The 14,855-nt window shown below is 43.6% G+C and overlaps 1 protein-coding gene across 2 annotated transcripts in view; it reads left to right on the top strand.

Moving 5' to 3' along the window:
- Positions 1 to 6,947: 6,947 nt before the first annotated feature.
- The window catches only part of OSBPL11 (oxysterol binding protein like 11), a 43,896-nt gene continuing 35,988 nt past the window's right edge, over positions 6,948 to 14,855 (top strand). For both annotated transcript variants that reach the window (XM_057430077.1, XM_057430076.1), the window contains exons 1-2: positions 6,948 to 7,029; positions 7,070 to 7,251. In XM_057430077.1, coding sequence (XP_057286060.1) covers positions 7,109 to 7,251 — 143 coding nt within the window. In that variant the 5' untranslated portion in view covers positions 6,948 to 7,029; positions 7,070 to 7,108. The remainder of the gene's footprint in view (positions 7,030 to 7,069; positions 7,252 to 14,855) is intronic.

The following is a 14,855-nucleotide window of genomic DNA, read 5'->3' as shown; positions in this document are numbered from 1 at the left end:
GATTTGTTTTATTTTTACCTGTACCTTTAATTTTGGCTGGTTGAAAGATAGTTTTCTCTGCATATCACTCCCTTCTCCTTTCACTGGGCTTTCTGCATATTCCTAAAATGTCCTTCACTGTCTGCCTCACAGTTCTCATCCTATAGGGGCATACAGAGCTACAGGTAATATTCTGCCTTAATTTGTCTGATCCCTTTGGTGAGAAGTAAGATTGAAGGAGTCTCTTCTTTCTTGTGACTACTTGATATCAATGCAGAATATGACTTTTGTACTCCCTGGGGTGGTGACCAGACAGCATTGCTCCCTGGCATCTCTAGGAATGCAGGCTTCAGAATTTAGGGAAAGAGGAGCTGAAAATCAAGTTTTGTTTTTTTTTTTTTTTTTTTTGTTTTGTTTTGTTTTGTTTTGTTTTTTTGCCAAACTTTGTGGACTGATGTCAGCAGGACTCAAACATGTAATTGTCTTACCTGTTTAGCCATGGGTAGAGTTAAGCTTGAGGTAGGGTTTCCAAGTTCAGCCTGGGTGTGTGAGAAGAGCTCACCTGTTGTGAGTGTCCATAGAAACCTTTCCCTGGATGAGGTCTGAAGACTATCAACAACCAAATACTTCAACTCTACCCAAACTGCAAGCACCATACATAACCCTCACCCTATGCGATTCAGCCTCATGGACTCATATATCATAGGCCTCTTTGCTTTCCACTGGAAACTTTTTGCACATAAGCTTTCCCTCGATTATATTCTAGAAAAAGATTCTAGAAAGATTTGCATTGGTTTATATATATATAAACCCACTAAATTATTGCACACTTAATGATTTTTAATTATAGGTAGTAAATAACAATCGTTTATACTGAGTAGCATGTAATAATGCAAAGCAACTCTTCCAGGATGTAAGGTACAAATAAATAACATCAGTTTATGTCCCTAAGAGCTGACAGTCCAATCTACATACAGCTTCCACACAGACTTCTTGCAGTCTGCTTTTACTGACTCATGGGATCTAGAAAACAAAGCAACAGTGAAGTTTTTACTCCACTCATTTTATTTAGTTGAGTTCTCTACTGCAGGTTCTGGTGGGATTATACAGGAAGAACTTTTTCTTCACACTTAAATTAGTTCTCCAAAAAGGTGCTTAGCAGAAAATGAAACTGGATTTTAGCCCCATGGAAATCTATGTAATTCCTAGTAATTTAAGGAATTCAACCTGAACAGACTGAGAAGCCAATTGTAAACTAACTATACTCTTTAGGACTTTCTGTAATCTCATGGAAAAGGTTTTTAGGAAAAGCAACAACACTAAGCAGAAGTGAAAAATGTGTTTTCTGAAAGAAAACCAGTAGTGGTAACTGAAGAGTTAATTTTCTGTAAAACAGATCTGAAATCTCAGACAAACAGGCCTACAAAGACTTTCCAGAATCCAAATATACCTACTCTGTAGGCAGCACAGGCTGCAACAAGAAGGAAAGATGTCATTTGGAAATTACAAAGCAGATGCAGAAGTAGAGTGTGCAGATACAAGTAAGAGATCCGGAAATGGGAACAGTTCAGTATTAGTATCCCAAAGCAGAGCTTATATAGAAACATAGCAATCAAATTATGAAGGACAGGTTTACGTACAAAAATTACCAAATGCTTTGGCTTGGTTTCCAAACTGATTTTGTTATACCTGGGAATAGCATTTGACTGAGATAACAAGCAGCTAAACATGATAATGGGGATCACAGCGGATGGAGAGCTATTAATGTTGCTATAGAAACCATGCAGGAAAGGTGTGTAGGAGTAAAGCATGGAAAGGAAATGCTTCTAGGAGGAGGGGATAGTGACTGAAGAACTGAATTCACTCAGCAGGTGTTAAGGTTAGTCAAGACATTAATAAAAAAAAACACAAAAACACTAGCTTTTCAGGACACTGAGAATCATGGAGGAAGGGAGTCCTAATGGTGGGCTGCAGAACAGATGGAGGCAGCAATGCCATATTTTGCTGTAAGTTAGGTCAGAAAAAGTCTTTAGAGAAAAGCTGGAGATGGTCATGAGATGGATGAAAAAGCTGTGAAGTCCCTCAACTACAACAGCACGTGTTCCCCTCACATCTGCTGGACACACACTGGACCCAAGCTGGTGGCACAGGGACATGCTTTCCTTCACTGCCATTTCTCTCCCTGCAGCAAGTCTGTATGTGCTCAGGTGGTGACCCAGCCCAGCTCATTCAGCACCTGCTCACCTTCCCCATGCAGAGAACCTGGGGGGTGGTCCCACAGTGTGCTACAGAACTGACTCCTTAGTGATGAGCTCACATGTGGCTACATATATTTAGGAAGGCCCTAAGCAGACAAATGTGTATTTTTAAATTTCCCACAAAAAGGCCTTGAGCAGAGGGCTATCTTGAGGAAGTTTCTGTTTCACTCTCTGTTGTGGTGAATAATATGGTGGAAAAGATAGCCTTTAACTCAGGGAGCAGAGTCACCCATGAGCTGTTGAGGCAGCTCAAGGCAGAAGGTGAGCCCTCCCATGGTACAGAAGGCCCATATAGGGGAGATGGGCTCCAGCCATTGCCCTTTGTGCTAGAACAGCTTGCACCCTGCCACAGTGAGAGATGAGGCAATACCCTGAGCTCTCTGACTGCGCATGAGATGGAGAGAAAAGGGCAGGGAGGTGTCCCTGTATGACTTAAGCAAGCAAAGGGCTGGTGTGTGTGGGAGACCCAGGATGCACATCAGCTGTCAACAGCAGCTCCAGCAGGCTGCCAGATTAAAACTTTGCATGCTGGGCAGCCATGCAAAGGCAGGAAAAGGGATTGAGCCAAAGTGCTTATTGGTACTGTGGCTAGAGAAATGTCTTGAACTCTGGTCATAACACAAGTATCTCCTCCTGCTGGTAACCTGCCTCTCTAGGACAAGCTTTAGTCGGTAAAGGGACTTGGAAGTCCCTGCCAGGTGTAAGTGCTTTAACTGTTCCCAGGTGGTAGGGCTGGGTGGTGGGCTGAACCGCATGCTGTTGAGGTCTAAAAGGTAAAAAGCAATGTGAGTGTGTGATCATCATATCCAGGTGAGAGGGATTGGGCTTGGGCTTTGCTCTCATGTGATGACTGCAGAGCAATGTTGTGGCTGCATGATGAGGATGATAACTCTGGGCTGTGGCAATTATTCTCTCCTCACAGAAGTATCAAAGAAAAATAGCCGTACACAGGCAGAAAGTCCAAAGAAGCTGCTCTGGAGGCAATACAAGGTCCTTCATTCCTGTTCTTCAATGAGCCCCCAGGGCATGATCCTTTCCTCAGAGGGTGCCTCAAAGCGGGGGAAACCAGTGGGATTACACTCCTGGCTTCCAGCCAAACCAAGTCTTTGCTGCTGTTGCAGTTTACATTTCCACATCTGGATTGTGTTGGGGTGATGTAATACTGGAGCCCAGAGCATGACCCAATCTGAAGTCATGCTGAGAGCAACTGGAAATGGTGCCAAATGTGAGTGTGAAGGACATGAATGGACTGCAGGCAGAGACAGAAACTTTGTAGGCAATGTGAGCTGCTGCCACCTGTGAGTCTGGCACTTTCAGCCGGACACGCATTGCAGCAGAATATGATGCATAGGGATTGACAGAAAAGAGCAAGGAAATTAGAAGAAGACTGACAGTCATTGAAGAGCCCAAATGAAAAAAAGGTTTTGATTCACCAATATTACAGAAGAACCGATGAATAACCATTTAAAAAAAGAACCGGAGATCCCACATGTCAAACAGAGAAGTGTTTTATATGCATGTTAAGATACAGCAAAGTCACAGACCCAGTGACTCAGTGATAGCTGTAAACCTCCTAAATCAAGATATTCTTTCAAATTATCTCTACAGTGTAAACTACTCTGGTGGGTGAAATAATTTGTGACACATTTACCTGACCTTACTGATCATTTTCACTGATGGTCAGGAGAACACAGCTGTGAACTCAGTATGTTGAAGGAGAAAACCTGTTCTTTTAACCAAATTTATTTTCTTGTTCTTGTGTCATGGCATCTACAGTTCTAGTAGGCAGGTATCTTTTATCCTTAGTAAGGATAGGAAGTTCTTTCATATTCATTATGAAGAGCCCAGAAAATTTCAAATGTTTTCCAGACTATTAATAAACTCAAGTATGAGTTGCCTTGAGAAACAATCTAACACTAAGAACCATTGACTGTACAATTAACAAATGCAGATGTGAAGCGCTATTAGCAACATTACTTTCCTGGTCACTTTCACATTAGCCAGCAGCTCCCCCAATTCAGCAACGATTATGAAAAATCACACTTCTGCAATAGAGGCAGGCTGCACCTCTGGTTTTCCTTTTCCAGGATTGATGTCATTCCTTCGCATGCCTGCAGAGGATGTAGTTCCCTTAGCAGACAGGAGCAGTAATTGTTTATCTTCTGAGGACCAGCTACCAGAGGAGGACATACATCTAAAACTGTTAAACTTGGTCTCAGTCCGAGACAATTATTAGGTCAAGAAAAAAAAATCCTGCCCTACCAACAAGGGAGTGGTAGAAAACGTGTATCATCATTTCTATATGCATAATATATATACAATAAGCAAACAGGTGATGAAAAATGAGCTCAGTTTTAGAGCTTTACTCTTTGAACATGGAAAGACCTTGCTGCTCTGAAGAAATAGTACTGATCTGAAGAGATGCTAAGCCAGACTGTAAGCTTCAGAAGAAATCAGCAAGAGTGGTACATGGTTTTGGTCAGATTCTGAACAATTTCCTAAAACCAAGAGAATGATAAATGATGGCAAATTTGCTTTAACATGAGTTATATGAAACATGATCCAGTTCAGCCATAATCAGGCCTACAAATATTTGATTTGATGAATGTTGATAAATATATGCTATCCTATCCATGCTTTCCTCATCCAGATCTGCAGCTCCTCCTCGTTTCTTCCTCCAGATCTAGAAATCACAGTGAGTGGAAAGGCTGAGGCAGGCCGCAGGCAGGGCACCGCTGTGGGACCTCTATCCCCACCCATGGCTGTGCTTACAAGGGCCAGTGTGGGATTTTGTTCATTTTGAGCCACTGAATTATAAATGGGGAAGGAGACTGAGAGCGGTGAACCTGGACACGAGTTATAAATAGTAGCAACCGTAAACTAAAGATAAGAGGCAGCTTGAACTGTAAATCCTTAGCAAATGTAGTTAAGCTGTCAGCCTTTCTATGCTATCAAGCATTTTGCCAATGCCATCTTACGACCGCCTCTGGTACTGCAAGTGCAACACCTTTCCTAAAGAGTCGAAAGCAAACGCATGGAGGAAGAAAATGTGAATTTACCGCTCTTTGCCCAGAGACCAGAGGCTGAGGGGGTGCAGAAAGATGCACTAAGGATCGCTGGCCTGCCTTACGTATAGGAGAAGTGGAGGAACATCCTACCGACTGCCTGTGAGGATTACAGAAGGTCTAGCATGGATAAAGATACGTCTCTGTTGGGAGCGGTTGTCCTCAAGCAGGGGGAAAATAAAACACACAAGTGGAATTCTTGCATAAGTTCCTTTCACTTCAATTTTTTTTCCTAGGCAAATCTCAGTGGAAAATGGTGTTGGCATGCATTAGGACATCATGCAATTACATTATATTGTCAATTAAAATTGTCATTGGCAGAGGAGGAACTAACGTGTTTGGAGGGAAAGAGAAGTGCAGTTCTTGCCAAAATTTTCTTTGACAGACAACATGAATCTGCTGATCTGTTTGCCTGTCGTTCCACAGGACAAAAATACAGCTGAAAAAGCCCCCCTTTTTCCCTGCAGTGACAAGCACGCTTCTATAAAGGCAGAAGGGGGGTATTTTATGCCTATCAAGCAGTAATATATCTCTGTAAGAGAGATAATAGATGTAGGTGCAACAGGCAGTCTTTGCCTGGGGTCTGTTAGCTGAGATTACATCTGTGTCTGCTTGGCAAGGAGGGATGGGTAGCTGGTAATTTAGAGCCAGATTAAAGTTTATAAAGACATGATGCTCATAATGTTCCATCCTCATTTGACAGCAAAAGGTAAGATGTTTTGAATGCTACTGGGAAAGTGGGAATGTGCTGGTAGAAGATGGGAAGGCCAGCGCAGCTGTCATTGGGTAGGAAGCTGCTGCCAGTAAGTAAATAAACTATTTGTCTGAAATATGTTCTCTATGTTTTTGCTTCTATCTACATTCTCACATTGGGAATTTTTAGATCTTTTGTGTAATGATTGTTCACAACACTATAGGTGTATAGTAAGAGCTGGAGAGGGGAGGAGGGAGTTCAGGTGAGATGTGGAGCAGAACAGCAACCTTGCTAACCATGGTCTGATTCTGCCCTCCTCTTCTTTGTGTGCCTGTTGATTAAAGCCAGAACAAGATCCTTTGCCCCTGATTTTAAGAAATAACAGTCACAGCACGGTTTTAGTTGTCCAAAAGCCTGGCCTGAAAGATTACACACAACAAAACCAGTCTCTCCCTGTTGGCTCTGCCATCATTCTGTGAAGGAAAAAAAAAACACCTGTGTAGCTGTTGCCCATATGCAGTAACGTGAAGAAAAATAGGAGGAAAAATGTATTTCCTCTCAGGACCTTGATGTGCTGTGGCTTTGCTTGGTCTCTGTGACAACAATCAGCAAGGTCCCACCCACAGGCTCTCATATCCTGGACTGTAACAACACAGCTTGGATCTCTCAGTTCTTATGCCTCACGTTTTTGAGGGGCAATGAGTGTAGCCACGACTTTAAAATTACTGTAAAGGTTTGCTGTGTTCCTAAGTAAAGCGCCGGAGCTCGGCCTAGCGCGCGCACCCTTGCCCGCACTAAAGATGGCGGCGGTGCTGACCCGGAAGGGGCGGTGGGGCCGGGTCGCGGGGTGAGGGAGCTAGAGGGCGGGTTTCTCTAGCCTGCCGCCGCTGTGCCGGGAGCCTAGTCCAGCCCAGCCCAGCTCAGCTCAGCCGAAAGGGGCGCGGGGGTGCTGGCAGCCGCCGCCATCGCAGCCCGCATGGGGCGGGCGCGGCCGGGTCCCGGCGCTGCCTGAGCGGGGCCGGCGGGCTGCTCTGTCGGGCTCGTTCCCTGCCCGGCTAGGCGGCCCGCCCGAGGCCGGGGGCGCCCCTGAGAGGGCGGGGAGCTGCGGCGCCATGCAGTGCGCGGACCCCGCGGCGGCCATGAAGGGGTCGGAGGGCGAGGGCAAGCCGGAGCAACCGCCGCCGCCGCCACCGGCGGGGCAGAGCGGCGGCGGCAAGAGCGGAGGCGGCCGCGGCGCCAAGGGCTGGCAGTACAGGTGGGCGCGGCGGGCCGGGCCGGGCCGGGGGCTGCGGGTGGCTGGTGAGGTGCGGGCGGTGGGCCAGGAGCCGTCCGTGCTGCTGAGCCTGGCGTGGGGCGCTGGTAGCGCCGCGTCCCACTCACAGGGCAGCCCACGCCCTGCGCGCCCTGAGCGTGGTTGTCATTGCGGCTGCCCCGGCTGTGGCCGCCCTCGGCACTGCTGGGGGGCACGCAGGGACCCTTTCTCCTCCTCTGGCTCTGGTCTGAGCCGGGCCGCCGCACTCTTATTTCAGTATCCTCTTGGCGTGGCGCCGGCACGCGGGCCGGCTGTCACTCGGCTCCGCTTTCCGTGCGCTGTGTATCAGCACGAAGCCCTGCGTCTGGGCTGCAGGTACTGCCCGGAATGTGCCTTTGCTCCTTCGTTTTTGATCTTCGTTTTTTTTCTCTCAGAGCGTGGACACCAGCTTAAAGTTGCAGAAGGCTCTCTGTCGCTTTCCAGCCTTGCCAAAAAGCTAAACTTTGTGCCAAGTTTTAGGTCGGTGTGTCTTCTGTAAGAACCTGATGGCAGGGTTGCTTTTTTTAGTTGGCGTTTTCTGTTTGGTGCTGATAGCGAAACTGAGTCTACACGGAGTTTCTGTTTTAACTGACTTTAAGAATGGCTGTGCTTACCATAATTCAGGGTGATTACTCAGGTATGGCAAATAACAGCAGAAGAGAGCAAAGAAAATAGGAGAAGCTGAGCACACAGCATTAGTTCGAAATGGATTCAAACTAAAGTGCTTCCTTTGAATGGCCTGCCTGTACATTTGAGGGATTTAGAGGTTTTCGTGTACTTTTTTCTGATGTGCTTTCAGGTTGAAAGACACGCACTGATAGGAGGCCATCTGAGGCATCGCTTGAGAGGTTTCCGAATCTCTCTCTGCTTTGAGGTGTCTCATCCTTGACTGGAGATCTGCCATGTTGCTGTTGAAAATACTGCTGTGATTTGAAGTTTGCACACTTCTCCTTTAAATGGAGTCTCTTCAGAGCTGTCATCTGCCAGCCCAGATGGACTGGCTTGCTGTTTCTTGCTTCTGGAGACAGCAAAACTGGAGTGTTTTACCTCTGTGTGTGTTGTGCGGGATGGAGGACCATCAGATGTCTTAGACAAACCAGCACCAGGCTGTGCAGGCTCTGAGTGCCTGATGATTCTAATAGGGAGGAAGCAGCTCGGTCATCACTGGGAATCTGGGTCATGAATAATTTACTTCTCTAGTGACTAGTGCTGGAAAGAAAAGTGAGGATTTCAAGGCCAATATTTCAGGCTTTTAAATAGGGAAAGCTTCTTGTCAGATCCAGTTACCAGTTGTCTTGTCTGCTGTTTCCAATTGCTTCTAAACTTTTTTAAAAAGAAAAAACCAGCCCTATAGATTCAAAGATAACTCTGAGTTTTCCAATGAAAATTGCTGTTACTGTGACCAGGCACTTACTGTACATGTGTTTCACCTGTGAAACACTGGAGTCAGTTTATGCAATCAGAATTGAAATATTTTATATTTTTATGTGGAATTGCAGGTAATGGAAGAGATGAGATACCCAATTTGTTTTGCCTGAACCCCTTTTGACTATAGTATGTTTGAAATGGTCAGTGCTGTGCAGTGAAATTCCACTTTTTAAAATTATCCATCCAAGTGTTTTGTCCCTACGTGCTTTCTGTGTCTTGCAGGGCAGAAGTTGAGCCTGCTCATAAGAATTTGGTGGCTTCACAGCTGTAGGTGGAAACTCTACATGTTGTTGTTTGCACCTATTGATATCTGGTTTAATTTGCTCTAATACTCTAGTGCAGATTGTCCTTTTTTTTTTCTTTCTGGGTCAGTGGGACAAGTTTAATGTACTAGTTGTATTATTATGGACACTTGAGGTACTTCACTGTTAATCTCTGCTCTGGAATCAATTATTTGCTCCTCATTTGTCTCTGTATCTAATTACCCACGCAATATCGCCTTTTCCCTCTGCCTTCATATGAAGTTCTCCTGGATGCGATACTGTAGCTTCGTTTTCACTTTGTGTATTACATCTATTCTAAAATGTATTTGGCAAATAAAGACTTCTCTAATAATAAACTATTGTCTAAAATATGGGTTTTAGAAACTGCTTTGCTGGGAGCTTCTGGTAGAAGTTTGATCTTTAACTTCTGTAGCGCGGATTTTGAGAAGTGTGTAGTCACACAGCTTGTGAGAAGTGGAGTCCTGAAGTACTTGGTCATCTGGGGCTGAAATATAGCTCTGTATTCAGTGAAGCATCTTGTCAAAACAGCCGTAGCATAGTTTTCAGACAAATGGGACAAGTCCTTTAATTGAGATAATCAGGTTTATCCAACGTGATACTTTAATGCTCCAAATGGGGAATTATGACTACTGGGGAAAAAAAAATAAAAAAATCTCCAGCACTGTGGAACCTGAAAATAATGAAAACTGAATCTTTCAGAGAGGTGGAAACTAAACATACTTGGGGCAAAGTGCATGTCTTGAAAGTAAAAAATTAAGCAGAAAGTCAAATTTTATATTTTTGCAGGGGAATGATAGGGAGATTTTTAAATAGCTGTGACAAAGTTGCACCAAACATTTATCATAGTGAAAAAGAAGAGAAAATTGGAGGCTGTCAGATGCCTCAGGTGATCTAGAGACAGAGCTAAATCTCTTTGCATGTTTTCTGCTTGTCGCCTGTGTATGGTGAGTTCAGGCAGTTCAGTAAAGCAGTTCCTCCTATGGAATTTGTAAGGGCACAGTTTCTTCATAGGGCATGAAGATACTCTTTTTCTTAATAGGAGATAAGGCTTCTTGAGAAACTGCTCTTCTAGACATCCAGTAGGAATTGATCTTATTTATGAATACATGATCAGTGTCAGAGTGCATCTGAGACCTCCAACCCTTGGCTGCATTTTCCTGACTGGGGTCAAGAATAGTGTGAAGTTAACTTGCAATTAAGTAGATGAAGAGAGGCTGAGATGCTGTGCCACACACTAAACCCTTTATCCCTATTTTCATTTGGTGAAAGTTACCATGAGGTGAGACTTATTCATAACTTAAAATTATTAAAAGATTACTTGATAAAGTAACTTAAGATTATAACATATTTCTAAACAGGTTCTCTATTTTCAGCAGTAATCAAGCTAGGAAGTAAGTGTAGGGTTGCCCAAATGAAGAATTATTTGCATTCAGCAATTCTGGTTTTACTCGTGACCTTCGGTTGTTTTTTATTTGCTCTAGCTTAAATTAACAGAGTAATTTCAAAGCAGTGAAAGAAGGGAGACAGTTTTGGCAGGTACTTCTGTGACACGAGAATTGTAGTCAGTCTAAGAACATAAAAATTTCACAACCAGAAAGCCGAATCTCTGTCTATGAGCTGAATAGAGGGCTGGTCAGAATATGTGCCAGAGAAGTGTAACAAGTCCTTTCAGCTTGGCTTCAGAAGCTTTCAGATAATTTTGAGAGAAGTGACTTGCAATTACTGGTTTTCATTTATCTACAAAATCAAAATTTCAAAGCACTGTGAGTGACTAAAGAAACAAGATTGTCTTTCCCAATAGGAGACATGCTAATGTGCTGTCCTCTTACATTTTTCTTGGTGTTCTGCTCTCAGATACATAAGTCAATTCAGCTGCTATTAAAAAGATTTCCAGCATTTATTCCCTTGGTGGTAGAAATACATGTAAAATGTGAATGAATTTCCCAGATGATTGCTGATTTTTAAGCTTGCAAGTTGTATTTCAAAACCTGTTTGCTTTTCAGTTCTGCATATATTCATTATAGATAGCTGCCTTTGTTCCTTATTTCTGAAATGGTTTGGGCATCTGCTTACTATGGATTTAGCCAATCTATTTATAAAATGCTACAGGCTTTTTGCATCTTCTTTTTTTAAAGAAACAAGTTAATTTTAGTTACCTGTGCCTGTAAGTTTATTTAAGTGCTCCAGTTGTGAGTTTGTATAGAAAAATATTTGGATGAAAGTAGCTTCTAAATAAAGGAGCCAACTTTCTAGACTCATATTACTTTTTATATGTTTTTTCTTTTGTTTTTCTGCTAGTGGTGACAGTGGCAGGTAAGAGGGTGCTTCTTGCAAGAGGGTGCACCATGCTGGGTGGCTTCTGCTTGTCATTAGGTTATCAAATTAAGGCAGATTCTCTTGCAGAATTACTCCATGTGGCTTTAGGCCAGAGTAGGAGAGGCTGAGAGTGAGCAAACAGAAGTGCAAACAAACAGCAGAAAAAGGGTTTTGGCAATTTTGTAAATTGCTTTGTATCAAATGCAAAAGGATAACAAATTTAAGGCAAGTAAAATGGTTTTCAGTCTTCTTATAAGGGCTTTGTTTATTTTACAAATGGCACTGTGCAAGCCCTCTTTATAAATACTAAAAACCAGTAAACAATTACTGACCTTAATTCAGTCTTCTTTGTTCAGGCAGGTCAGTGTGTGGTACACATAGGAGAAGAACTGGTAGCTGAAACACAGGAATATATTTTAATTGTGCATTTTGAGATGATTATGAACTCTTCTTCATCAAGTGATCCCATAGGAAATGTGTTTTAAAGGAAATGCTTATTTCTGAGTTTGATCCCAGTTAACTTGGAGGGTCACTGACAATCCTTTGCATGTTGAGCACATGGAAGCAAAATGCGTGAGACTGAGCTAGGCTGTGGAAGTGTTTATGATTTTTATTCATGCTATCTTGCAAAAATGATGTAATTAGTAGTAATAAAGTGTCTTGAAACTGATATCCTGAGTGGATGTTGATAAGAATGCTTTTATTTTTTTAATTTTTATTTTTATTTGGGGGTAGTGTTGATGTCAGTCTTAGTTGCAAGAAAATGTATAAATTCCAAGAATGTTTGATCTTGGGAGGATAAATTTCATCTGTTTGGCCTTTTGAAGCTGAAACCAGCTTGGTAGGAATAGATACAGGAGGTAATGCCAGCACAATGTTCAACAGCGCTTCAAGTTGCCAGCCTCTCCCTTGCTGGTCATGCGTTCTTGTCTCGGAACTCAGCATTTCTCATCACAGTATTACTGTAAGCATTGAGTTCTTGCTTAGGCTGCAATAGAGTGTGTTAGCTGACCTGATTAACCTGTGAGCAGGCCAGAATTCATGTTTAAGTCCCTGTGACTTGGTAAGTAAAAAAAAAAGGAAACCTCCTAAACCTTCGTGTAAATGTTAGTGCCATCCTGGGACATTTCTCCCTGATGCTGGTACTCCTAGTACTTCCTTTTCATTACCCATCTCTCTTGTTCTGTGTTTTCTTTCTGTACAGCTTAAACCAAAATTATTTGGGATCCTACATGGAGTTTTTGTATATTCACTGTAATCAGTAACTGTGTAAACACTTTCCTTGTTGTGTGCAACTGCAGAGGGAGTGAGAGACTGTAAGTTTGTGGTGTTACTGGAGAGATCTGAGAAGGGCTGCTCCTGCTTCGATTTTCTCCTCTCTTACAGCCCACCCCACCTCCTTGGTTCCCCACTGGTGCAAGAGCTGCTGGCATTGTGATATTGAGGCGCCAGCCACCAATGGAGATGGGGGTTCTGCTGCCCTGCCATTATACTTCTGGCAGCTTTCAGGCTGGATGGTGGCGCTGATGTCAAGCCTGTGTCAGAATGAACCCTGGTGTTCTTTCTTTCTGTTTCTGGTGATCTGTAGAGATTCTTTACCACTGCGTGGCCTTTGGAATGACCTAGCTGCTTGCTTTCAATCTTCTTGCTGGCGTTTTGGGTGTGATAAATAGGGTGGTAAAAAGAAGAGTTTTTCAAGTGGTTGCTGTGAAATTCAGAATTTTTGCAACTTTTTATGTGTTACTCCTTTTTATTTCTAAAAAACAGATTAGAACCACTTCCACATTTGTTCAGTATATTGGACAGAAATGACTGAAAAATCTGGTGGCTGGATTTCTTTATCCTTATTTCAGAGTATACCATATTCATAATACCATTTTAGAAATGCTGTATTTCACATAATTTGTTCATTAGAATAGACAAGAAGCCCATATTTAAAATTGTTATCAAATGGTTATATCCATGTCAGGATCCATTCCATGTTACTAAAATGTTAAGGTCATCTTTTATCAAGCTGATTTTACCCATTGCTGAAGCCCCAAGCACTTCTTGAGAGGCAGGTGAGCCATTCCTGTTCATACATGTATGTATGACGTGGAAGATTGGGGTTGGAGTAGGTGGAAGCCCAGATGCATTGTAAATTGAAAGAAGTAAATCTCTGTGTGATGGGTAGTAATTTGATAGAACTGGGGAAGCAGGTATGGGTAATCTAAGCAGGGCTTCATGATGGCCCTTGACACACTTGTGGGGTGGGCTGATGCCAACCTCATGAAGTTTAACCATGAGAAGTGCAAGGTCCTACCCCTGGGTTGGAGCAATCCCAGGCACAGCTATAGGTTGGGCAGAGAAGAGATTCAGAGCAGCCCTGCAGAGAAGGACTTGGGGGTGCCGGTTGATGAGAAAATGAACATGAGCCAGCTTCAGTGTGTGCTTGCAGCCCAGAAAGCCAGCCATATCCTGGACTGCATCAAAAGGAGTGTGACCAGCAGGTCGAAGGAGGTGATCCTGCCCCTTTACTCTGCTCTTGTGAGACCTCACTTGGAGTATTGTGTGCAGTTCTGGTGTCCTCAACATAAAAAGGACATGGAACTGTTGGAACAAGTCCAGAGAAGGGTCACGAGGATGATCAGGTGTCTGGAGCACCTCCCGTATGAAGACAGGCTGAGGAAGTTGGGGCTGTTCAGCCTGGAGAAGAGAAGGCTGCGTGGAGACCTCATAGCAGCCTTCCAGTATCTGAAGGGGGCCTACAAGGATTCTGGGGAGGGACTCTTCATTAGGGACTGTAGTGATAGGACAAGGGGTAACGGGTTAAAACTTAAACAGGGGAAGTTTAGGTTGGATATAAGGAGGAAATTCTTTCCTGTTAGGGTGGTGAGGCACTGGAATGGGTTGCCCAGGGAGGTTGTGAATGCTCCATCTCTGGCAGTGTTCAAGACCAGGTTGGACGAGGCCTTGGGTGGCATGGTTTAGTGTGAGGTGTCCCTGCCCATGGCAGGGGGTTGGAACTTGATCTTAGGGTCCTTTTCAACCCTAACTATCTTACGATTCTGCAATTCTATGGCTAATATTCTAGTAGGGAATCTAAACTCACATTCCTGAACCAGGGTCTGCAAGGTCTGGGTTTCCTTCTCTAGCTCTGTGGCTCCTCAGTGAACACCTGTTAAGAGCAGTGTCCCTCTTGTGCTTCTCTGAGGATCCTTGTGTTGAAGGAGCAGACTGTAAAACTTGCTGGGGCAGGGGTGACAAAAGTGGGAGCTGGTTCTGGCATTGCAGAATACTTGTGTTAATACTGGACTGTCTGTTTAGAGTTCATATGAAGCTAAACTGAAGAAGCATGAACTTCTGAATAGCTTCAAATATCAAATAACTTGTGCTTTCCATGGAATAGATTTCTGCCGGAGTTAATGGCCATTACAGATGTCTGTCCTTCACTAAGTGCAAAGGGGATTTTTTTAGCTTCACCTTTTCTAATGTAATTATGTAGCAGCAAGTTAATTAAAATTGCCCACAACATTAACATCCTGCTCTGCTACACACTCC

This window comes from Pezoporus wallicus, unplaced genomic scaffold (assembly GCF_028554395.1).
Source record: "Pezoporus wallicus isolate ANWC-B61680 ecotype Strahan unplaced genomic scaffold, APGP_CSIRO_Pwel_v1 contig_5261, whole genome shotgun sequence".
NCBI classification, from domain to species: domain Eukaryota; kingdom Metazoa; phylum Chordata; class Aves; order Psittaciformes; family Psittacidae; genus Pezoporus; species Pezoporus wallicus.
This window is presented reverse-complemented; position numbering and strand designations above follow the sequence as displayed.